Consider the following 26250-nt stretch of genomic DNA (forward strand, 5'->3'; position numbering starts at 1 on the left):
GGAGCTGGACCAGTCTGGCATTCCAGGGTCTGAACCTTTTCAGTTTTTACTCATTCCCTTTTCCTGTACTGTTTATTCACTCACAACATTTATGTAAACATTTGACTTTCTTTTCCTTCCAATGCTCTATTGTATCAATAGACACAATCTCATGGAAACCTCAAATTTACATTTACTGTAGCTTGTGCTGCAGCATGAAAACATAAATAGATGTAGTTACCAAAACATAAACAAGTGAGGTCCAGTTTACTGTTTGCTGTCATCACAATGAGACATATTTGACAAGTGGCACCCCCCCCCCCCAAACCACCCCCCCCCCAAAAAAAAAAAAAAAAAACACCAGGATATTTTCCTCATCCCCTTTTCCCAAGGTTTCCGATTAATGATAAGTTCGATGTTTATCTCTGGAGCTGCTACAGTGTATTTGTACAGTATTAGGGAATTCAGTAAATGAATGATGTTCATTGTGACGGTACAAACCCACGCCACCCCCCTCTCACACTCACACACAGTGCAGCTGGGAGTGAGAGTAACCCGGCGGCACAGTGCTCGGTGCTGTACGCTTTGCAGTGTGCAGGCGGATGGATGGCGGGGGGTGGGTAGGGGGCAGGAAATGAGTGCTGCTTGCCCCTTAATAGGCTGGCTTTGGTGGATCCTGACGTCAGGGTGTTCCTGCATTAGGGCATGCATCTGATAACACCATCACTGGAGGATTACAGAGATCTGAGTGTGGAGAGGAGAAATTCCCCTGCAGTCCCCCAGCAGCAGTCGCCGCCATCTGTCTAGCTGATCCCAAGCGCTCACCAGCCCCTCATTCTTCCTAGTGGTGTCCTGCAGCCGCCTGGCCATTGTCTACCATGTCTGTAGCGGGGCTGAAAAAGCAGTTCCACAAAGCCACCCAGGTAAGGGCTGCAATCCCTGCTCCCATAGAGGTTCATTGTGATTCCCAGAAGCGCCTGGTACTGTATGCAGTGTGCCCTGGATGGGGTCTGAGCTCTGGGCTGTATGTAATGTGATCCTCTGCTATCTGCTGCCAGGGGTTATGATGATGAGCCCAGCAGTCGTGCTGTATCTGGCTGCAGCACAGGCAGCACTCACCTACATGGCTGCTGTCCTCTGTGCATCTCCGGCAGGGACATGGTTAATACACCCAGGAACTCACCTAGCTAATGTTAGCACCATATTGGCCATATGTTGTTTCCTATGCGTTACTGCAAGTACTCCATTGTGTATACACTTACCTAATTGTACCCTGTGTTGCTACCTAGGTACATTTATAAGCCAATAATATGATTATTTTTTTCCTTTGCAGTTCCCCAGGGTTATTTTGTTTTTCCCTAGTCTTAATCAGGGAGTTACCCTATACCTTTAGTCACTGCATTTATCTGAATTTTGGATCCATATTCCTCAGTGGTAGTTCACTTTGAATGAAGCAATTTCATATTGCATAATATGTACTGGTCTTCCATCACTCTTTCTGCCTGCCTCCCAGTGATTTTATATTGCATGGTGTTATATAACTGCTATTGGTAGTGTGTGACACTAGGTTGGTGTGCTTGTTTGTAAATGAATGACTAATAATAAAAATGAGCGATCACACTTTTAATGTAAACCATGAGCGTCAAGCACCACCCCATTATTTGTGCTTTCTGGCATGGCGCAATACCTTGTGTCATCTAGGGAATCCTGTCAGAATGTCTAAGATAACAGCATTGGTACAATGGAGACTGATGTTATCCTGTATATAAGGGTTACTGGCTGATGGGACAGATGTTGAATTTGTATTAGAGGCTGCAGTGTGTCTGCAGTCCTTCATTGCCTGCCTATGGGATGCACCTCCAAAGGTGACCTCTTCAGCTCCCTCCTGTTTGCCAAGACTTCATGGAGAGCTACAGTATCTGATAACAGCTGCATTATTAAACAGGTTTCTGGATTGGGTATCTTGGTGCTGTTCTGCAGAGGACATGATGTTGCTGTTCTGTGTTTTTCCGCCACAAGAGGACCTTTTTAGAAAGATATTAAATATGCATTTTACTATGTGGCAAAAGGCAGATTTTATTTTCCGATTTGCGGTGGGTGATTTGTGTCTTGTAACCTTTGCCCCCCCTTTGTATGTGTCCTGTTAATTGCATCTGACACTCTGAAAGCCTGCCTCTGTGTGGATGAGTCTTTAGAAGATAAAAATAGAAAACTGTGTCTCCCTTAGCAACCCAGGGAAGTGACAAAAAAAACCTAACAAAATCTGCCTTATTAACAGCGTTCCACCATATGGTGTTAATAAACCAAACTATGATTCGTGAGTGGATTTTAAGTAAAGGCACCTTACATGCTGAATATTATATATCAGTTTGGTTTTTTTCATGTAAAGAGCTGATATATTCTGCTGTAAATACATGCACAATCTGTTCTCTTCTGTTTTATGTATAGTAAAAATTGGACAGCAGTAGAATCTAAATGATGACTGCTGATATACGTTCCCTAGCATTCATCCTAAATCAGTTACTGTGGAGGTTGTTATAGGCCATATGCAAACCTTTTGAACAGGAGGAAAAATACAACACTGTAATGTTTATTGGGGTCCACAAGAGATATATCATAAAAAATATCCATGATGTTTAAAGCCACAATATTTTTGTTTATCTTCTAGAATCTTGATGTCATTAGAGGTCAAAAAGTAGTTCTGTGACCTGTATAAGTCTGTATTGTATATTCAAATCCCAAATACAATATTTCTAGTATAATGCAGTATACCGGTACCTGTCAAATCTTACTTCTTGCATTGTATCCCATAATGGGTTTAATTCAGTTATGCTGCGTTCTCATTGCGCCCCTGCAAAATCCTGGGTTTTGTTCCCGTGTTTTTGGCGGGGCACAAAGCATCTCAGCTCTACAGACCCCATTCATACTGCACCTTAGACCCGGGAAATTCCTGTGTCTGCCCCGTTCCCACTGCTTTCCCTGGTATGCCTGCCATCAAGTGTGTGGCATCTAAGAGATGCTTTGATTGGCTGTTTAAAAAGCAGCTTTGAGTAATGCAATGAACTTGCTTTTTTGCATTCTGTTAGAAAAACCCGGGTCTAACCTGTTCACACTGCCACACACCCGTGTATTGCCCAGGAAAATCCCTGCAAAAACCAATGTGTAAGTCCCGGGGCATAACACTGGGGAAATTCACAAAGACCCTTTCACACAGAGACGCGACACGGGAAATTACTGCTTGCCCTGGCAAATACCCGTGTTTTGCGGCAGTGAGAACGGGGTATTAGTTGTAAATGTCACTGCAGCCCTAAGTGCAATTCTATGCACACACATGGTACCTCTGGACATGCAGGCTATTGTTTACAGCCCAGTAGGGTTACGTGCAAAAATCTGGGGTGAGATCATACCAGGAGTTGCGTTGACTTTATCATTGTTTTTACAATGTTGTAATGGACCCCCCATTTGTAATGGAATTTGCCCCATGTGACTTATTTGAGCAGTAAAAGAGAGGGGCAGGGGCTGGTACTAATTACCCAGGCCTGATGGAGGGTTTCCAGCTGCCTGCCTCCCTCTACCCCTTTTTCTATATATTGTTTTGTAAGGGGACATGGCTACTCCTTCCATGATTAGGATACACCCTCTAAATGGCTCTCTTTCAATATTTACATGCAAAAGGAAGATTATATCACAATCTACTGGAATCTAAATTTGATTGCATATTAGTCAATAAAACTAAATTGTATTGAAAATGATAAAGACCAATACACATATAGTACATATGTCCAATTATCTGATTATGCAAACTATCCTTCAGTGGTCCCATTTAATTTGGATTATATGCATTCTACTGTGATGGTCTCAGACTAATTAATGATTCAGAAACTGTAATACATGAGGCCCCTGATTCAGCCTAGTACGCTATGCAGTAGTTGTATTCTAATTATGTACCATTTACCCCTGTTGGGGTGGGCTTCTTCTGGGCATTTTGCCTGCAAGCACTAGTTTATCTAGGATAATTATCTGGCAGGAAACTGTTGCTAGCTATTTGGGCAGTGACAAGAGAACATCCTCCAGATGTGGATGCAAAGGTCACCCCCTTCCTTTCAGCTATTTAAAGAAAACCTTTTATTGTGCACTCCGCATGGATTGGGTTGAAGCCTCAGGGGCAAATGCAAGGATGTGATTTGAAGTTTGGGAAAGCACCTTTAACACCTAAAAGCTGGGTTTTTGGACTTGGCTCCAACCCAGGTACGATCTGGCATTTGACCCCTCTACCCCTCTTACACCTGCATCCCCACCCGGCATAATGCTGAGTGGCATCACAGTAGGTGGGGCATGGGAGATGAGAGCATCTCCCAGGGCCATCTTTTCCACTGCAGATAAGACTAGGACCAGCTAATTAACCTGACATTTAAATGCCGGGATTAAGGGGCTATTCTGAAAAGGGTATAAATCAGGGGTCTCCAAACTTTTTGGGACGAGGGCCAGATTTTGTGAAGTGTAAATGTGTGGGGGCCGACCAATCAGCCTGACATTCTTTGAATCATTAATCACATCAGAATGGTCCCCCACTCTGCCCATATTCACTCTGTCCCCCAGCCTGCCCCCTTTCGCTTAATGTCCATCAGTGCCTCCATTCATTGTATGTCCCCAAGCCTGACCCTCCTTTACTGTATGACTCCCATTCACTATGTACCCCACTCTGCCCCCATTCACTGTATGTCCCCTAGCCTGCCCCTGCTCCCCCTTCTCTGAATGGCCATCACTGCCTCCAATCACTGTATGTCCCCCACTCTGCCCCCTCCATTATCTGTATGTTTCCCAGCCCCTTGTGTGAGCCAAATTAAGGAGAGGCAAAGCAGGCACTGCAAGGACAGAAGATGCTTGGGCTACTGCTGCTGCCCACCTCCGCTCTGCATGTTACGGAAGCAAGCTTCCCCCTTGATGCCCCCCTCCCCAAACACTGCTGTCACTGAGATTGTGGAGTAGGGTGATATTCGATTGCAGCAGCAGGTGTAGGATGCGAAACACATCTGACTGTGGCAGTTGGCACCTCCTCACTGCAGCAGACAGCAAGCTAAAGGCGCGCTTGCCGGGGCCCCACCTTTAGTGTCCTGTGCTGTGCTTCCCACATCTGATGCTCTGCCTGCTTCCAGCTGGAGGCTGCGGGCCTCTTGAAATGCCAGCACGGGCCGCAATTGGCCCCCGGGCCTGAGTTTGGACATGCCTGGTATAAGTATTAATACAAGTCTCCGTTGTCCTCACTGGCCTTCTTGTTATTCACACTTGTAAGGAAATATCAGTAGTCTTTATGTAAATACATATGGAAAACAGTATATCAGCTGTTTCCAGTTAAATATACTATACTATACTATACTATCAAGTTAATTCTTGCCAATCTGCCATGTTTGTGAAGTCCCGGCAATGAGATATGCACTCTTGTTTACTAGGGATTCCATTTTGAACATTTTTTAGGAACCATTGTTGTACATGATATTGTGCATTCAGTCTCCTTTTACTTCGCAAACCTAATTTGGATCAAGCTTGGGTTGCTACTGTGCAATGTGAAAGGGTCTTTTCAAATTTCCTGGTTCCAGCAACCTAGCATTCCAACCCTGGTTAAAAGAAGAGTTTAATATCTGGTTGGACCACGGTAACAATGTTTGAATTTTCTTCTTCAGGGAGAAAATGCTCTGTTCCTGGACTTCCCTTGTAATGTATGATTGCCATCACCTGTGGTGAAACACCTTCCTTATCAATTACCTAATTACCCACAGGTGATGGCAATCATACATTACCAGGGAAGACCAGGAACAGAGCATTTTCTCACTGAAGGAGAGGGTCAGGTAGGCAACCCTGGTCAGAGCGCTGGGTTGCTGGACCAGGAAATTTGAAACCAGCATATACCTGAAATTGATTGTATTTATCCATAAGAAGAAACCATCAATCATTGATAGTTAGCCCATTGGTGGACAACCCTCAGTCTATATAGCTTCTAAAGGCCCCCTTACACTAGCCGATTTTGGTCAGATTTCAGCCAGATCAGTCGGATCTGGCCGAAATCGGACCAAAATCGGCTAGTTTTGATGTCCCCTCAGATCCGATGCGCGGTCCCGTGCGCATCGGATCTGCGTCGGGTGGTCGGACCTGCTGCACGTCCGACCACCCGACTTGGGACCTAGTGGGGCGGCGCGGCGGTGGAGGGAGCGTCCCCAGCCCCCCCTGCTCCCTCTACCGCCTCGCCGCACAGACGCTGTCCCCCGCAGCGTCCCCAGCAGCGGGGGACACAGACGTGTCCCCCGCAGCGTCCCCAGCCCCCCCTGCTCCCTCTACCGCCTCGCAGCACAGACGCTGTCCCCCGCAGCGTCCCCAGCAGCGGGGGACACAGACGTGTCCCCCGCAGCGTCCCCAGCCCCCCTGCTCCCACCTCTGTAGCCCCCCCCTGCTCCCCGGGTTTTTTACATGTGATAAATCGAGACGATTTATCACATGTAAAAAATGGCACATCAAGTGCCAATCTAATCAAGCTCCCCCGGGGAGCAGCCGGGGAAGCTCAGGGGGAAGTCGGGGGCGACTTGTCCTAAGGACAAGTCGCCCTAGTGTATGGGGGCCTTTACTAGCTTCTGTTTGAGGGTCTTGGTTCTTCTCCTTTCAAGCCTGATTAACATGCTCCTATAATGTACACTGCGGCAGGGCATTTGCAACTATTTTATCTTTTGTACTCAAGTAGACTAATTTACAGGAGCAATTTTGGTTCTTGTGCAGTTTCACAGCGGCAAAGTCTCAGACGCTTGTGCGTCTCAGTAATTCTTGCGGCAGGGTACGGCTGACCTGCCTGTGTCCGCTTCAGGGAGATGGACAGGGTTAGGGGTTCGGTAGAACATGTGTCTCCTGCACAACGGGGAGGTACGGTGCACAAGTGCGTCTCATGCACAATAAAGGACGCATTTGCCAGTGCTCCATGTTACATACTGGCAAATGCCTCCATTTCAAACCCCCACTATCCATGCCAGCCCAAAGCATGGCGAGCCCCCCGAGGGGACGCGATACATGTCCTCCCGACCTGTTTATACCCCCACTATCCACGTCCGCGTGGAGTTGATTTTATAAAGTGTGGCGAGCCACCGAATCCGAAGCGTGGTGAGGGGATGCGGATTACTTGACGTGTATTCCACGTCCCCTCATGGGGCTCCCTGTGCTCGCCATGCTTTGGGCTCGGTGGCTCGCTGCGCTCACACCACATATATAAAATCTGTTGCCACGGGGCGCTGGAATTTATTGATGTGTGCAGAATAGGCATTTGTTTCTTCTTGTTTCCAATGTTACAGATTACAATTGTAATGTTGTATTTTGTTTGAGCTTTGTTTTAGTAGGGTCTGTGTATGATATGCTAAGTAACTTTTTTATGCAGGAAACAACTGTAATAATGCAGCTGATATGGAGCTTATTTAATAAATGTATGTGTTTGTTACAAGATCCCGGTTGATTTTCCTAGTCTTGGTACTTTTTTCACATAATTTCTTCATAAATAATGGTACAGGTTTAAAATGTGTCCTTACTAATATACTTCCCTAACTTTAAATTAACATGTGGTTCATAACTTAAGGCCCATACACACTGGGCGACTTCGAGCTGAAAGCCGCTCAAAACAGCCTGTTTGAGTGGCTTTCAGCTCAAAGCCGCCCAGTGTGTATGGCCCGGCGATGAGCGCTGCTTCGCGTTCCCGCAACATCGCCGGGAAAGCCGCTCATCTGCTGGTAATACCAGCAGATGAGTGGCTTTGAGGACAGCTTTGCATAATGCTGCGCTATGCTAAGCCGTCCTCTCCCCCCTCCATCAGCGCCGGGCAGGGGGAAAGCCGCTCAGTGTGTATGCACTAAGCGGCTTTCCCCGCAGTGGTGATTGTCATCACGCTGGGCATAGTCGCCCAGTGTGTATGGACCTTAAGCAAGATGGATTGCAATACATTTATTTATTATTATTATTATTATTATTATTATTATTATTATTATTTATTAACAGTTTCTTATATAGCTCAGCAGATTCCGTAGCGCTTTACAATAGTACACAGTGATAAAACAAACTGGGTAACAACAGACAGACTTGGAGGTAGGAGAGCCCTGCTGCAAGCTTACAATCTATATAAAAAATGATTAGTGGATGCATGTGATACAATCACTAGGTTGACCCTATTTAGGTCGACATGCATTGGGTTGACCACTGAAGGTTGACAGGACTTGTGTCTACACCTTAAATAGGTCGATTTGGCTAAGTTTCACAGGGTTGGAAGGTCAACACAAGCATTATGTCAACAATGGGAAGGTCAACATGAGTTTTTCATTTATTTATTGTTAGCTGACGTGTTCCGACAGGCTGTATTTCATTCCCCAGCATCCGCTACGCCACACCTTGAAAAGGACATTTTTGCCTGAAACGTGTTGGTGAGTGGAGGGGCACTTTCAATTGTTTGAGACTTACCTATTTTACCAACTGGGACTGCCTTCTCTCATTCCAGATACGGGGGAAGTTCAGTATAGTCTCTACCATCTGATTGTTGTTTTAAAACTTTTTGTGTTTTTATTTGTTTTGATACATTGTATTTGTCCCTTTTTTATCTGGAATAAACCATTTTTTATGGATGGATGGATTTGTGATATGAAATTCCTGTGATATCTGGTTTGTGGAGGAAAAATCAAAGGTACATTTTGAGGCATATAGGACCTCTTATTGGGCAGTATTCAATGAGAAAAATTCTCCGTGTTTTATGGAGAATTTTTGCTTTTTTCGCCTTGGACGGAGCATTTTGCTCTCCAAAAGTGAACCACCCTATTCAATGTGAAATATTCGCCTTCTTTCTAAGTGATTTTCGCCGTCTCTCTCCGTGTAGAAATTCTCCATCTTTTAAACTAAAAGGGTTTTTTTTTTAATTTTGGTGTAAAAAAATCAGGTTTTTTTTTCTGTGAAGGGGCATGTTATTTTTATTCATGTGCTTATTTTTAATAAAAAAAAAAATATATATATTTTACACAATGCAGCCAGCAGGGGGCCGGAGCGCTCGAGCCGCTCATTAGATATTCATATATTCACTGCACCCAATCGTTAATATGCACGATCGGGTGCAGTGAATACTGGGTCCCCCGCTGGCTATAGGGGGGGGCAGCCTGTGCTGCCTGGGCCCCGGGGAGCCCTCCTCCCCTTCACATTCCTCTGGAGCAGCCAGGGAGACTTTTTAATCTCTCTGGCTGCTTCCGTCCCCTGGCTCCCTGAATGCTCCCCGCCGCGGATGCTTGTCCGCTGCAGGGGTTAAGACTCGCCGCGAGTGGCTGCGAGTCTTAAATACATTGAATAGTGGGAGCAGGAGGCTCCGGAACAGGGAGAGTGCATGGCGAGAGAAAAAATCTCTCGCCATGCACAGAGAATTTTTTTCATTAAATACTGCCCATTGAGGTGAGTTGATGCACAAAAGAGACCAATGTGGAAGTTGTCTTATACCCGTTGTTGAAAATTTGAAGTGTGTGATCTAAACTAAACCTTGATGGGAATACAGGGCCTGTGTTTAAGATTACCTTCTTGATGAGATCATGTTTTGTGGGTGAGGGAGATTGATGTTCGTTCCATCTGGGCGTTCCCATGTGCACGTCCCCGCAAACTTGCAGTTCGCCATGCCCGTTCGCACCCATTGCATGGTCATGCGCAGACCGGTTCAGTTCCCTATGCGAATGGGCAGGGAACCGAGCAAATTAGAGTAAGGTCCCATGTCCACATCCTCTTCTCAATTCTCTGTTCTTCCTTTACATCCCAATCCCATCATTCATCGTAATCCTCATAACACATTGGCCACATTCTGCCCTCCATCATTCTCATTCTCCCCACTCCCTTTTTATTATATGCCGCTGCTCCATTTTAATCGATTTGGCTTCTACATACAGTACGTTGTATGCTGTGTACCAGAGTCAGCCACAAAAAGCTGTCCGTTGTCTATCCATTGACCCAACGCCTCAGACTTTTTTTTTATTTTTTTTTTAAACAATATTTTTTTTTTCTTGGAGAATTTTTTTTTTTTTTTACACAAGAAAAAACATACAACACATTATTATAACCCATCTTTTTACCGAACTTAATTTTATCTTCATGTTTAATTTTAATCTTAATATGTGGTTTTTCCATATCCACCTGCAGTGTTTATTTGAGAATACTGATTATTGACTACTTTGAAAAAGTCATGTGGCTAAGTACAACCTCCTTTCAATTAGGGTTTTTACATTATAAGGACATAACGGACTTTACTTAATTTTAGGACAGGATATTAATTATTGGTCACATGAGGCTTGATTTGAAATATTTGAAAATAAATAAATAAGCCCTCATGATGAATCTTTAAAACAAAAAATACAGACACACTTTCTGCTTCCACAGAGAAGGTAATTTGATCCAGGTGCTGCTAATCAAGTGCACGCTACTTTATCATCATGCGGCAATGTAAGCTATAATAATATAATAGCTGAGACTTTGGCAGTTCAGCCTGGAGCAGTCAGGTTTGTGTTAAGGAGAATAAGACCTCTGCAATGAGAAGCAATTGTCTCTGCCTGCTATCTGGAAAGAGTTTAAGGTCATCGACAGACAATTTGAAGCTAATCATTCTTATGTTTGAAACACTGTCTTTTGCTAATAACTTTAAAAAAAGTTTTTTTTTTGTTTTTTTTTAGCTGCTATCTATTTGTTTCAGGATATTTAATTTTGCATCTTGTTTGGGGCTTAAAAATGCTACAATAGTAAAAGGATTTTTACATCTTCCTTTTTGGTTTGACTTACATTACAGGACTGATTCTGAGGTGGATGCTGCTATAGCTTCAGCCACTGTGTCTTAAGGCCCCCAGTGGCAGATTCGGGTGGGGGCAGGGCTTTCCAACGAGCCCAGCCCTGTGTCTCTAGACCCCCGGGAACTGGAGATATCGCCTGGAAAAGCTGTAACTTTTTTTCCCGTTAGGATAATATGGGACCCGTCAATTCCGACCCCCACCCGGTTCCGATGTGGTTGATCTCATTCAATTCCAATTCGCTGGGCCTTCAATATGATACCAGGCTGGTCCTTATCGGTCAATCAGTTCCAGAGATATTGCGTGTAAACCAATTTTTTTTTATTTTTTTTTATTTTGAAATGTAATTTCATGGCTGTTCATATTTTTTGAGGGCAGAATACTCTGGAACCAAACGTTCCCGTTTCACTCGACCAAAATCATTCAAAGCCCACTCAAAAGTTCTTCAATATGATACTTGTCCCATGTAAATGGGTCATTTGGTTCCGAAGATATAGCCAGGTAAATGAGATAACTGGTTAAAGGGGGGGAGGGGTGGTTTTCTCTCCCCCTCACAAGAAAATGCAGGGACTAGGCTGGTGTAAAAGGGGCCAACCTGGGAATGCATTTTCTGGTATGAAAGGGGTATTATTTCAAATAGCCGGGACCTGCAGTGCTCTGAATACAGCTAGGCTCTGCCACTGTCAGTGGGTATCACCTGCCTGGCGGCGGCTGTCCCCCCATTTGCCGCGAGCATGTATTCCCCCCTTGGCAATGAACATGTAATCCCACATGGCAATGAGCATGGAACCCTTGGCAATGAGCATGTAGATACTTATGTAGCATAATTTTTAATAGGCATTATGGTGTTTGGCATAATACATAATGGACATAATGGCATGTAACTTAACGTGTAACATTATGGTGTAAATGTTTAATGCGTGCCTTTGGTGGACTATGTCCCTGTTTATGAAGCGTATTGTGAATTCTGGCTTAATCTGTATGGCATTATGTGAATTCTGGCTCAATCCATGTGGCATTATATGAATTTTGGCTCAATCCGTGTGGCATTATGTGAATTTTGGCTCAATCCGTGTGGCATTATGTGAATTTTGGCTCAATCCGTGTGGTATTTTATGAATTTGGCTCAATCCGTGTGGCATTATGTGAATTTTGACACAATCCATGTGGCATTGTGTGAATTTTGGCTCAATCCATGTGGCATCATGTGTAAGGGGCAAGTATAATGGGGTCTAGTATTTTGTTGTATATGGTGTTGTACACTACACTCAAGGACATGCCCCCTGTTGGGTGGCCACACCCCCTTTTCCGGCACATGTACAACTGCATCCTTCACTTTTGTCTCCATGGTGGGCCTGCGGCCTATTTTTAATCCCATTCCCACCCTCTCTCTGCCGCTCTCTTAGCATATACACTGGCACCACTAACACCGCCCCTCCCCCACCGAAACCCTCTTTTATCAGGGTGACAGCTCTGTCATTTTATCCTGGATCCGCCCCTGAAGGCCCCCATACACTTACGAAGATTCTCAGAAGGAGAAGTCTCATAAGAATTCCCTTGAACTTCTGGGAAGTAGGATTGCATACAACATATCCCAATCTCGTTGTCAGGAGGCATCCTGTGTACTAGGTCCGATCTCCACCTTTTGATGTGCATGCAACGGTACATTGGATCGGATGTCAGACACATCTGATTTGGCCACTTTTCGATTTGTCAGAATCGGGTGAAAAGTGGCCACATTGGAGAAGTTTACGGCTATCTTTAGTACGCAGCAGCTCTGCTATAATGCCAAAATATGTGGGAGAAAAAGGTCTGATGTTGACTCCACTAGCAGCTACTGTGATCCACTGCTGTGTCTAGACACAGCATTGGATCTTGTGTGTATGTTGGCAATGTGTACAATTCTAGGGTTATTCAGGATGTCTTTGAAATCACACTGCGGAGTCCAGTGAAGCACTGACTTTGGCATGCTCAGAATGCAAGGCCGATACACTCCTTTCTTCTTTTTTCCCCTATTCAGTTTAATTATTATAGGGTATTCTTGTTAAGCTTTGTAGAGAGATAAAGTGGAGAGTGTTAAGTACCAGTCAATTGGCTCCTAACTGCCATGTTACAGGCTGTGTTTGAAAAAATGAAAGCAGCTTGTTGTCTGGTACTTTATTTCCGTCTAAGACTTGGTAAATAGACCTCTTTATGAGCAAAATATGCACCTACAGTAATAGACTTATTCATCTGTAAACCACACAGTACATGCCGTGATGGCACTTGTAAGAAACACGCATGACATTGCTTTCCAGACCACTACCATCATCAAATAATGTAACCTCAGAGTATATGCTGAAAATACAAATTTCACATCTGGCCGGAGGGCCAAAACTACACACCCTTTATATGTTGCCCATGAAACCAGAATGGATCAAATTTATAAAAAAGAGATCATTCTATTAGTCCTGAGGCTACATAGGAATCTAGTGGTTTAAGTGTTGAAAGCTATTCAGTTATTATAGTGCTGATAAATGACCATTTCTTTAAAAAAATGATTTCTTTTCACTACTGTACCTTTTTTATAAGGAGAAATAAGCAAAGGTGGCTGTAGTGGAAATGCTGTTGTAATAGCTTTTCACACCTTAATTAATCTGTTCCTAAATGCAGTGGCTTACCAAACATTTTTTTATCTTCATGTAATTTGGAAGTGTTTGTTCTGCTAATTTTTACAAATAAGAGTCAATTCAGTGAGGGGCGAGAGGGGCAAGTTGCTGTTGAAACTATGTGCCAATAAACCCCCAGCTTGTCCCCCCCCCCCATCCCTAACAAAGGCGATACATTGCACTCGCAAAATGTTATACTTATTGATCAAAAGTACAGTATAAAAGTATACATGATACAATATAGGACCAGTGATATACAACATTGTGTGACCTTGGGATCACAGTCCAAAAGCAAATTGGGTTTCATATCTCTCAAAAAAAAAAAAAAAATTGGTACACAGTAACAAGAAAAAACAGGCGATAATAAATGGAGCAATAACACAAAGAAACAAACCATATTTTATTCATGTATTTATTAACCTTTACTAATGTATAACACCAGCATGATTAGTTTTGCTTTAAAACTGGTACCTAAATTATTATTATTATTATTATTAATATTCTTTATATAGTGCACACATTACTCCTCCACAGAGCTTTTACAGAGTATTCTGGAGTATGGGAGGAAACAGGAGTACCCAGGGAAAACCCTTACAAGTACATGGAGAATATACAAACTCCCCACAGTTAGGGCCATGTTGGGAATGGAACCCATGAACTCAGAGCTGTGAGGCAGTAATGATAACAGTCTGTCATAAATAACACCGTCTGTCATAAATAAGTATACAGATATTCTATAAGTCTACTGATATGAGTAAATCTTCTAACTCAAGACCAAAAAACTCCTAGCTGGATATCTGGGGTTATTCAGACCTGATCGCTGATAGCCCAGTTAGCAGAGCACTTTGATTAGATAGACACCTCCCAGACAGAGTAATAACCCACCTTCTGCAAATCTCCGAATGGCTTGCAAAAATCTCTCAATCTTATGAATTTCCAATGTTTGCAGTCTGTGGCAAAGTAGATGGTAGGAGTGCTGTGCACAGATGTCTGTGATTACTTTGGACTACATACAAGAAACTTCCACTTCCTGAAATGGCACAGCAACTCCTACACATCTAACCGCACAACACTCCTACCATCTACTTTGCCAAACTAAACAAAGGATCAGTTTTATTTTTAGCCCTAATATTTAAACCTAATCCGAACCAGGACAGATTACCGAAACCAAAAGGGACTCCATTTTGGAGCTTTACTATGAAAAGTACTCCATCAGAATAAACTTTATTGGCCATGTATACTTGTGCATACTAGGAATTTGACTTGGATTGCTGTGCAACAGCCAGTTAGGTACAGTTAAACAGTGATATGTGAACACATACAGGTATAGGCTAGAAGTACACTGGGGGATATAGACGCAGGGAACACATACACGCCAAGCTGCACAGCGACCAGGCAGCCATCAGCACCACTAGTCATTGCTGCAGCCAGGTAGGTAACGGTATGAGCAAAGACAACACATTTATAGCAGAGACAGTACAGTTATCACACAGGAGATATGGGGTTACATATGGCTGAGAGCACAGTTCTTAGGCAGTCATTTGTGGCGCCATCTTGAAGGGCTCAACAGGCCATCTTCCTGTAGGGAGAGCCAGTGTGGCTGGGGGGGGGGAGTCAGTCAGTGAGGCCGGGGGAGAGTTAATGGGGCGGTGGGTGTGGCTGCCGCAGAGTTCACACTGAGCTGGTGCGGCCTGCTGGGGAGGGGGGGGGGGGGGCCTGTTGGGGGATCCTACCAGCCTCTGGGTGTAATACCGGGGCCCCATGGCCGATGCGCCTCATGTCCCGGCTGGGGGGAGTGGACCTGGTCAAGGTGTTTTCATGCCAAAGGTGAGTTGAGGCCACATGATGTTCCTGAGTTATGTGGTTTTAATGCAGTCGTTCAGAAGTATTGTTGGCGTGTTGTTTGCCTTCTGGTTTCCTTCGGTTTAACGCCAGTATACCATGCCACATACCAAAATATTGAAATCAGCATAAAAAATAGCTGAAGTGTAAACTGATTTATATTACTCATACTGTATGTGTGAGCGTTTCGCCTTCATGCTCCATTATTACATTGGTATGGTCAGTTAGTGTTAATGTCCATCTTCAAGGTAATGACTAGCTATCATCAGTACCTTGTGCATAATGTATATAACCATAACATATATGTACATTTTCCCCTTCAAAATATTTAATTGAAGAAAAATGTATTTCCTTCAATGGAAAGGAGAAGAATCTGCCTCTTTTCTTGCACTCGCTAACATGATTTGTCAATACTAAAAGTATATGTTGAGGGAAGCAATGCTCCAAATCTTTCACAAACCATTATGATGTGCTCCATTCTGTAATGCAGGCTATCTTTCTTAGACAAGATACCCAAGGGCACTTGCAAATGCAAGATGCATTTATTTTTGTATGTTTTCAAACACATGCAAAGAACACAATTGCTATTCAACAAAACACAAGTAAAAGCACAAACTGGTCTTGTCCGATTTGGGGGGAAAAATGTGTGCTTTTTTATTTTTCTGTAACATCTTGATTTAAATGTTTTTAAAACTGCTTAACTGTTGTCAGTCAAGCAAAGCAGGGCTCATCTGCTTTCTTGTCTTAAATAGTACACTGAAAAGGAGTATATATCTTTATGAACTGTGAGATGTATATAAAAAAGAGTGCGTGATACACACACACACACACACACACACACACACACACACACACACACACACACACACAGGGATTGTGGCTTTGGACAAGGCATATATAGGATCTTACTTGTGTTTACTCAAAAATATTTTGGCTTATCTTTGGATTTTTTTGCAGATGTTATGGGTGGTGAAAATGTCACCAAATCCACCAAGCCCTGGAAGCACAGCTGAATCACACTTGTGCAGCGAAGGGATATTCCAGCCCATGCTATTAATTGGGTTTGATATTGTAGCATGGCCCAAAATGGTTGTAAAATCAGGTAATTGTTATGACTATCTGGGGGGAACTTAGAGTAAACCCTTGCTCTGACTGGCAGGTCTGCAAGATGTGCTTCTGTGGTCTAGGTGGTGAAGCCACAGAAGCACTTGTGCCTGACTCTATTACTATACCCTCGGTCTTCGGGCACCTGCCAAGGTCTTTGACTTCGCCACTAATAGCCACCTTTCCAGGGCAGACTAGCTCCACCCTGTATTTAGATGCCACCTGGTCTTTTACAGTGACACAAAGTCACAACCAAGTCAGGGTACTAGTAAAATGATAAACTGACTAGACACACAAAAAATAACTAGGCTCTGCACATGGACATAGACTAGAATATATAACCTTGCAGGCAGTGGGTGAGATTCACAAAATACAAAATGCCATAAAAAAACAGTTTTCTGAGTTTTTACCGAATTTTCATATGCAGCAAAGCCCCACTGCCGGGGCTTCACTGCGGGGGGTTACACCAGTTCTATATGGCATAACCCCATGGAAGCCTATGGGCTTCCCTTCGCGCCCCCCGCCGATCCCCCTCACCTGTGTCCGGACAGTCTCCTGCTGTGCCGCCCGGACCAGTGATCTCCTCCTCCCTGCACCGCTTCTGAGTGCAGGGAGGAGGAAGAGGAGGGTTCAGGGAGGGAGGGGGGACCCGCTGCACATTGCCATTGCCTCTGCGTTAATAATCGCATATGTTACTTCATATGCGATTATTAACAATGCGAGTGCCGGCGATGTGCGGCCAGGATTATTAGAGAATCCCGCCCAATGACTGAACACAGGATTTGCAACCTTTACTGTTAATGCAAATCCGTCACAATAAACCAAACAAAAACTATATCAAAGGTATTGTGGATAGGTTTGCACCCTAACCGCCTATGCAACACCGTCACAAGGCTAGCATCTTCCGGTAGACAAACAAACAAGAAACACAAACATGACAAGTAGCATGTGGTGGTTTGCCTGCGCCATAATAGCCTCTGTGACTCCGTCGCAGGACAAGACCTATGGTTCCAGCTGGCGCCATGAGAATACCAATGGCAAATAGTAATGAAAGGTGCGACCTCCTCCACGATGTGTTGGGAAGCCGCTGGTACTCACAGAAGCTGGACACAGACAAGATCTCACAGACTTGATGCAATGGTTCTCTGACACATGCAGGATCACACAGGACACACAGTAGGTATGCTTACTGGAATACTCAGCAATCTAGGACACAGCTGCTGCACTGAGGTCCTAGACACACAGGCTGAAATAATCTGACAGGAGTTTTCTAGGATCTCTGAGAATCTCTGGGAACATAGAAATCACCAGAAACAAGGAATATAATATCACAGGATCACAGGAGTATCATATGAGTAAAACCAGAGTATAACCGACAGGGTTTATTGCTTGGAGCATACCTATATACCCAGTGGCTTAGGAGGCAGCCACACCCAAAGACTAAGGGGTACTTGTGTATTTTGGCGGCGCCCCCGATCTCCATCGCGCGATGTTTTCATCGCATCGCATTGCATGCCATCCAACCCCCCTATGCAATGAAAGATTGTATAAGCACCCTGAAGGGTGCTTTTAAGCACCCTAATGGGTGCTTACAATGAAAATGCACCCCCACGCCACCCCCCCACTATAAACGTGAACCCGAAGCGTGGCGAACGCAGCAGTACGCGTCCTCCGACCTTTTCATACCCCCACTATCCACGTCGGCGTGGAGTTGAGAATAGAAAGTGTGGCGAGCGCAGGTATCGGAGTCCCCTCGCGGCCTTCACAGGTATCCGCGTCCGCTCGCCACGCTTCGGGCTCAGTGGCTCGCTGCGCTCGCCACACTTTCTATTCTCAACTCCACGCCGACGTGGATAGTGGGGGTATGAAAAGGTCGGAGGACGCGTACCGCCGCCCCTCGCAGACTCGCTGCGCTCGCCACGCTTCGGGTTCATGTTTATAGTGGGGGGTGTGGCGGGGGGGTGCATTTAACATTGTAAGCACCCATTAGGGTGCTTATACAATGTTTAATCGCATCGCATCGCATTGTATGGCATTGTATGCCATATACAATGCCATACAATTTTAAAATTGTATGGCATTGTACAGTATCGCGCGATATCGCGTCGCATCGTATACCATCGCATGCCTTATGGTATGCGATGCGATGGGTGCCACCAAACTACACAAGTACCGACTAAGGTATTCATGGAAACAAGGCAAGATGGATCAGCCAAAACACGGAGCACTGATCCGGTGAACACATACAAAACCCACATTGAACATGAATAACAGGGGTGGGCTGCGGGGGAGCTGCAGAGGGCTCGATGGAGCGAGGCATTTGAGCGTCTTGTGCGCGTACCCCCTTCCGTCAGCTGGTGAAGGCTGAAGGATGGCACTTGTATTGCCAGGAGCAGCACCATCTGTATGAGAGGGATCCTTCCTCTCCCAGCAGGATTTACCAGTATTAACCCCTTCCTGACGCAGCCAGTTTTTGCCTTCCTGACAGAGCCATTTTTTTCAAATCTGACATGTATCACTTAAGTGGGTATAACTTTTTTTTTGCTTTTACTTATCCCAGTGATTTTGAGATAGTTTTCCCGTGACACATTGTACTTTAAATTAGTGGTGAAATTTGGTCGATACAGTTTTTTTGGTACTTATGTAGTATCTGGGCTGCCGATTTTTTGATTGTATGCCTTAAGTTAAGGCATACAATCAGATGCGATGCGATGCGATATCGCATCGCATCGCATCGCATCGCATCCGATATCGGATGCGATGACCCGATTTTTCCATAGGAATCAATGTTAAAATGATTCCTATGGAAAAATGGGTCCTTTTCATACCCCTACTATCCAAGTGGGCATGGAGTTGGATATAAACCTGTGGCGAGCGTAGCGAGCCACCGAGCCCGAAGCGTGGCGAGCGAAGCGAGCCCCGCGAGGGGACGGTATTCGTCCCCTCGCGGGGCTCGCTTCGCTCGCCACGCTTCGGGCTCGGTGGCTCGCTACGCTCGCCACAGGTTTATATCCAACTCCATGCCCACTTGGATAGTAGGGGTATGAAAAGGACCCATTTTTCCCATTGAATTCCATGTTAAAATGGACTCAGTCCATTTTAACATTGATTCCTATGGAAAAATCGGGTCATCGCATCGCATCGCATCAAATCGCATGGTCGCATGCGATGCGATGCGATCTCCCGATCCGACCCGATTTAGAAATCGGCAGCCCAGATACTACATAAGTACCGTTTTTTTTTTTTGGGGAAAAATACCAAAGTGTCGTGAAAAAATGGAACATTTTGCTATTTGCAAAATGTTCCATTTTCTGCTTGTGAGACAAATAATCATATCACTCAAAATAGTTAATAACTAACAAAGACCATATCTATTCTTTATTTTTAAATCATTATTTAAACCGCCTTTTTTTTTGGACGCTAGGGGGCAGCAGAGTCTAAATTTTACACTACATGCATTTTAACGCTACTTTTGGCTATTCACTTTTTAACAGCCAATAGCAGCGATCGCCCAAGACGGGAGGCATCGCTGCCCCCCCTGGGCAATGAGGGAGGATGTCTGCTGTCAGGGACAGCAGACATTGTCCCTCTGCCACCTCGTCTCGAGACGGGGTGACAGTTTAAAGTCATGACGTATATATACGTCATGTGTCGGGAAGTACTTCCCGGCCATGACGTGTATATATACGTCAAATGTCGGGAAGGGGTTAATCTACAGTATGTCAGGACTGTGTTTGTCTTCAGAATCGGACTAATATGGAAAAACACAGTCCTATTTTTTATGTTGTCTGTTTTTTTTATTGAATCTTACTCGTAAGTAAAATCGAACGTACATATTTGATTTATATTCTATCCTGATGCTAGGCCCAAAGGCAAGGATATCGAATAGCAAAATAGACTGTGCAGGCAATACTATAGTACAGATCTGTGCTATGTAGTCTAAACCGAACGTGTACAAGGTGTCGTGCGATTCGATTGGGATTGAATAGAAAGTACATTGCACCATGTGTGCACCCCTTAAGGCAGTGGTTCCCAAACTTTTTTTGAATCACGGCACCCTAGAGCATCAAAATATTTTCCAATATAGGCCAAATGCTTCTTATCGAGAAATTCAGAAAAAATAAAATAAATTAAGTGCATTGTGTCACAGTTCAAGGAAATATTCCCGAGGGAATATACAGGCACTTTGATATGAGCTATTGCTTCAATGTAAGCTGCTGCTCAAAATATGGGGGTAGTCACTCCCCACCAGAAAAAACAGAGCAAGGGACAAGCACAAGGCCAGTCGAGCAGCGCTAAAGATGACACCAGATGATTGGAAATATATGAAATGTTTTACTCACATAAAAAATACATTAAAATACATAATAATACAATACACTATAACAATGTAGGGGGGGGGAAGGTAAAAGCAAATTGGAATGAAGGTAAAAACAATAAAAAAGAGAAATGGCAGAGCGCAAATCTATATAGTTGAATCTGCTGCTGTCTCTGATAAGGGGACACCCCAGCCCCTTAAACACAGATACAAGAAAGAAAAAGTTTCAGAGGCAGCGCTGATTCAAATAATCATTTAAAATTTATTATAACATAATTAATACAATTGGTATTTAGATACCGGCCGGTACTTCAATGTATAAAATACACATATAAAAAAAAATGAAAAAAATATATATATATAGCAGTAATGTGCAATGGAATTGGTTAGTGGCTTGCTGCAATGAATATTAATCCACTCTCTTTCACTCCAGTTTTAGTACAGATGTAGTTTTAGTGATTAAATGGACGGTTAGCTCTCTCACAGCTCAGTCCAGGTTAGTAACTTATGGCATGCATGCTTTTGTGGTTAGAATGGGTTAAATGATGAAAACATGGAGGGAATGAATGGTGCTCAATTGAGCTATAACCTGCTCTCCTCCGGCTCAGTCACTCAGTCGACCTGTGAGGGATTTTTATCCGGCTGTTGATTCCTTGCTACAAATGCAAAACAGCTCCCAAGGTGAGGTCCACAGGCGGAGGTGCGATCACGGAGGTGGGGGGTATGCAGGAAGGCACAGTGAAGTAGCGGTCAGCGTCTGGTCTCCTTAACGCGTTTCTCGGCCTTTCACACTCGGCCGCTTCATCAGAAGGACGTAGATTTTTTTTTATTATTTTTTTTTTATTATTGTTTTTTTATATGTGTATTTTATACATTGAAGTACCGGCCGGTATCTAAATACCAATTGTATTAATTGTGTTATAATAAATTTTAAATGATTATTTGAATCAGCGCTGCCTCTGAAACTTTTTCTTTCAGGTAAAAACAATAGCCAAGCCTCAATGGATATTATGCAATATAGGGTGGAAACATTCACTGATTGCAGTTGGTTGATGTATATTACCACATGTGGAACAGGTCCCAGGTTTGGTGGAGAATGAGCTGAGAGCCTCACAATGGATGCGGTATTGCTGGATCACCGCTGGAGGGTGTATCAGTCGCTGTAGCTCACTGGTTCACCACCTTGGGTATCTCTGGGTGAAATGGAGATTCTGGCTTCCGTGCACAGTAGATGATAGGCACATATGAGTGCAGGGAAGTGTTTCAAATGAGCTGTGCACGGTGTCCACCACTGGGTAAAGGGGTTCCAAATGGAAGGAGAGTGAAGTCCAAAATGTGGGAAGCAATGAATTGTAGGGTCCAGAGGCTGGGATAGGCACCTAACGTGTTTCACTGCGTCCTGCAGCTTTATCAATAGCTTTATTGATAAAGCTGCAGGACACAGTAAAAACACGTAGATTTTGGCCGGAATGGAGATAGTGGTGGTCAGACAGAAACTGGGAAGCCTAATGTAACTCGTTCATATATGTCGGGGTAGAACTGAGGTAGAGAGCTGCACTGAAGGAATGGAACTGAACAGGAAGAACCTACTGAGAGCAGGAACACAGATGTGACAGTCCTAAGGCTTGATAGTATAATTCGATGTTGGAGACACTGGAGAGAACTCCTGTACCAGCAATACTGGACTCAACCGGAATACACTGCAACTGAGATTTAACAATAATGTACTGGGACAGGGATTGAATAGGAATATAATGGAACTTGGAATGTACTGCAACCAAGATTGAACCAGAATGCACTGAAACCTCAATTGTACTGGAACTGGGTTTGAAGTGGAATAGGCTGGAAGTGGGTTTGAACTAGAAATTATTACTTCTGGCTCCCATAGAGCTGGATTGTGAGCTGGATTGTGTGCTGGAAGTTGTTGCTCACTCACCCACTCACTCACAAGCTCACTCATCAGCATGCAGCATGGCTGAGTACAACATTGCACTATCGAGTTCTGAGTGCTAGGAATATACCCTTTTACACACCTTGCTTCTCTGTGGATGGCTGTGACCGCTCGGCACCATTTTTAAGAACATCTTTTACAAGTGTCCTAAAAGTCCTGCGCATGTGGCCTAATAAGACCTGATTGCATGATAAATTTTGTTCTAAAAAATGGACAAAACCATGTGCACTGCCGTTTGGAGCAGATGTAACGTGCAGAGAGAGTCAGATTTGGGTGAGCTATTTTATTTCTGTGCAGGGTAAATACTGGCTGCTTTATTTTTACACTGCAATTTAGATTTCAGTTTTAACACACCCCACCCAAATCGATCTCTCTACACGCGTTACATTTGCTTCACCTGCAGCGCATGTGGTTTTGACCTGCAATCGACAGAAACTTCAACATTGGCTTAACCACTGTAATTGCCAAAATCTCTGGTTGAAGCTGCTGTTTTAAATCAGAAAGCACCAATAAGCACACGGTATGAGACCAGTCATAAGATGAAGAGAGAATGCATACATTCGCATGTCCAGGACAAAAGGCGGTACTTATGTAGTATCTGGGCGCCCGATTTAGAAATCTGGTCAGATCGGGCACATCGCATCGCATGCGACCAAATCGGATGCGATGCGATGGACCCGATTTTTCCATAGGATTCAATGTTAAAATGGTCTGAGTCCATTTTAGCATAGAATTCAATGGGAAAAAGGGGTCCTTTTCATACCCCTACTATCCAAGTGGGCATGGAGTTGGATATAAACCTGTAGCGAGCCACCGAGCCCGAAGCGTGGCGAGCGAACGGTATTCTGTGTCCCCTCGCGGGGCTCGCCACGCTTCGGGCTCGCCACAGGTTTATATCCAACTCCATGCCCACTTGGATAGTAGGGGTATGAAAAGGACCCCTTTTTCCCATTGAATTCCATGTTAAAATGGACTCAGTCCATTTTAACATTGAATCCTATGGAAAAATCGGGTCATCGCATCGCATGCGATGGTCGTATGCGATATCGCATCGCATCTGATTGTATGCCTTGACTTAAGGCATACAATCAAAAAATCGGGCGCCCAGATACTACATAAGTACCCAAAAGGCTAACAACAATATTGCAGCTGATCATAAATAACCACGTTGTCCAATCTCTTATAAAATAAAGCCCTCTTTTAAGTGTTACAGTAATTATGATAACTGATCAATCTTCATTGAAAGAAATGTATTTATTAACAGTTACTTATATAGCGCACACATATTCCACAGCGCTGTACAGAGAATATTTGAACATTTACGTCAGTCCCTGCCCCAGTGGAGCTTACAATCTATATTCCCTACCACATGTACATGCACACACAGACATTCTAGGGTTAATTTTGTTTGGAGCCAATTAGCCTAGCAGTATATTTTTGGATTGTGGGAGGAAACCGGAGTACCCAGAGGAAACCAACACAAGAATGGGGAGAATATGCAAACTCTGTACAGTTAGGGCCATGGTGGGGATCAAACCCATGATCTTGATTGTTAAAGTCCTATACACAAGGTCACAGAGAGAAGTTCAGGCTTTAGCCACAAACAATCACATGTACACGCACACATTGACATACTAGGGTTAATTTTATTGGGAGCCAATTAGCCTACCAGTGTATTTCTGGATTGTGGGAAGAAACACGGAGTACTCGGAGGAAACCCAAGCAAGTATGGGTAGAATATACAAACTCTGCACAGTTAGAGCTGTGGTGGGAATTGATCCCATGACCTACTGTAAGAGCTGAGTGGCAGTAATGCTAACCATTACACCATCAGTACTGCCCATTTATGGCCATCCGATCCCTCAAGATCTTCCGGGGCGCCAGGATCGAATGCGGTGCTTCTGCATGTGACTTATCGCATGCAACCCCTGTTCCCCGCTGTCAAGAGGGGGAGTCAGAGTCAGGGGTCGGACCTGCATATGCATGTCCGACATCCAACTCAGGTCCAGTGCGCATGGGACCACGCATCTGACATCAAAGGCATCCGATTTGGGCTGATTTCTCGTCTGAACTGTTGGGAATAGGCCTTTTAATGATTTTTTTTTTTATTTTGATATTGCTTCTTAGTAAATAAAGAGTTAAAAAAAAATTATTCAGAAACTTGCTAAATCGGCACACTAGTATATTCTTCCACCACGCTGTAGTGAAGGGTAGGGTATGAAATAGTGCCTGACACATAGGCTCAAAAAAATTGAAAAACTCATGTAGACCCGTTGACCATGTCGACCCTTTGACTGTCGACCAATAGTTGTTGACCTAGACACTGTAGAGCTAATGACTGCATACCGTAATTGTTACTACTAAGCTATAGATCACTGTTTATTTTGTTGAGATGGTTTTCAAGTTTGTTTCACTAATTTGTTTATTTTATGTATAAGCATAATCAATAATGCCAAATACATTATACACATTAGAATCGCTAACCTTTAGTGTAGAAATAAATTTGTAGTGAGCTCGACTTTGTTTTTGTAATTGTAGCTATATCTGCATAACAAATTATTTTAGTGTTTGGCAGGAAAACACTGTAGCACAATATTTCCTATGCAGTTGCAATTGCACACATAATCAAGGCATGCCGCATATCCTTTTTATCAACAGAATTTGTTTCTACATCCAATTGCACCCCTTTGTGAATAAGGTACATTTTGTTACATGTTACAAAAATTAACATGTAACATACTGTTTGACATACTGTTACAAAAATTACATGTACAGTATATGAGCTATTTTGAGAGATCAGTAAATTTAGCATTTTTAAGGTTTGCTGCAAATGTACTGTTGTTGTGTACTTATTATTGATTTTTAACATTGCCAAATACGACTCCCTCAGAAAACAAACACTGACTGATACTATAGCGGGTTTTGTATTACATTGGCTGAGTTCTAGAAAAAAGACTTCCCTTATTCTCGCTCATAAACTTAAACCCAGTGGGGTACCAGTGTATGCATTCTACATATCCCTTATCAACGATTAACTCCACAGTCTGCATGTACAGAAAACGGTGAGGGTCTTTACCGACCCGCGGGTGTGCGCTTGAGGCATCATGCATAGTGCACACACTGGGCCAAAAAATGAGCGCTATAGCTCAAAAGTTCTAAAATGAGTGATATTGCTCATTTTATCACCCAATGTGCAGGGCTTAACACTTTGAGTGCCAACATCTGTGAGAGATGAGCAAAAATATCCGCTAAAAATGCTAGTGTCGCTTACATTTGTTATATAAATTCAAAGAAAAAATGTGTTTAACATATTATTTCCTATATAAGGTAAACATTACAGGTTATTATGATTAAGCATTTTGTTTATCTTGGTAAAGGAATTGTGATTTTACTCATTGGTTTACTACAGTGGTTCTAAAACTTTGTTCCATGACACCATGGGGGTGCCCTGGATAGGTGGTCCTGGACCAATTGAAATTATTTAGGGTTAATGTAATAGGCAAAAACAGTGCTTGTGGCTGCCAGTCATACAGTATGTGGACAAGCAGAAAACATCTTGTTCCTCACCACATAATTAAACCTAATACCCCT

The 26250-nt window shown here is 43.7% G+C and overlaps 1 protein-coding gene across 1 annotated transcript in view; it reads left to right on the forward strand.

The window, feature by feature from the left end:
- The first annotated feature begins 531 nt into the window (after window positions 1-531).
- SH3GL2 (SH3 domain containing GRB2 like 2, endophilin A1) overlaps window positions 532-26250 on the forward strand; it is a 170872-nt gene continuing 145153 nt past the window's right edge. Inside the window, exon 1 of the mRNA XM_083184428.1 lies at window positions 532-902. Coding sequence (XP_083040554.1) covers window positions 858-902 — 45 coding nt within the window. The 5' untranslated portion in view covers window positions 532-857. The remainder of the gene's footprint in view (window positions 903-26250) is intronic.

Source organism: Crinia signifera, chromosome 1 (assembly GCF_055691185.1).
Source record: "Crinia signifera chromosome 1, ASM5569118v1, whole genome shotgun sequence".
NCBI classification, from domain to species: domain Eukaryota; kingdom Metazoa; phylum Chordata; class Amphibia; order Anura; family Myobatrachidae; genus Crinia; species Crinia signifera.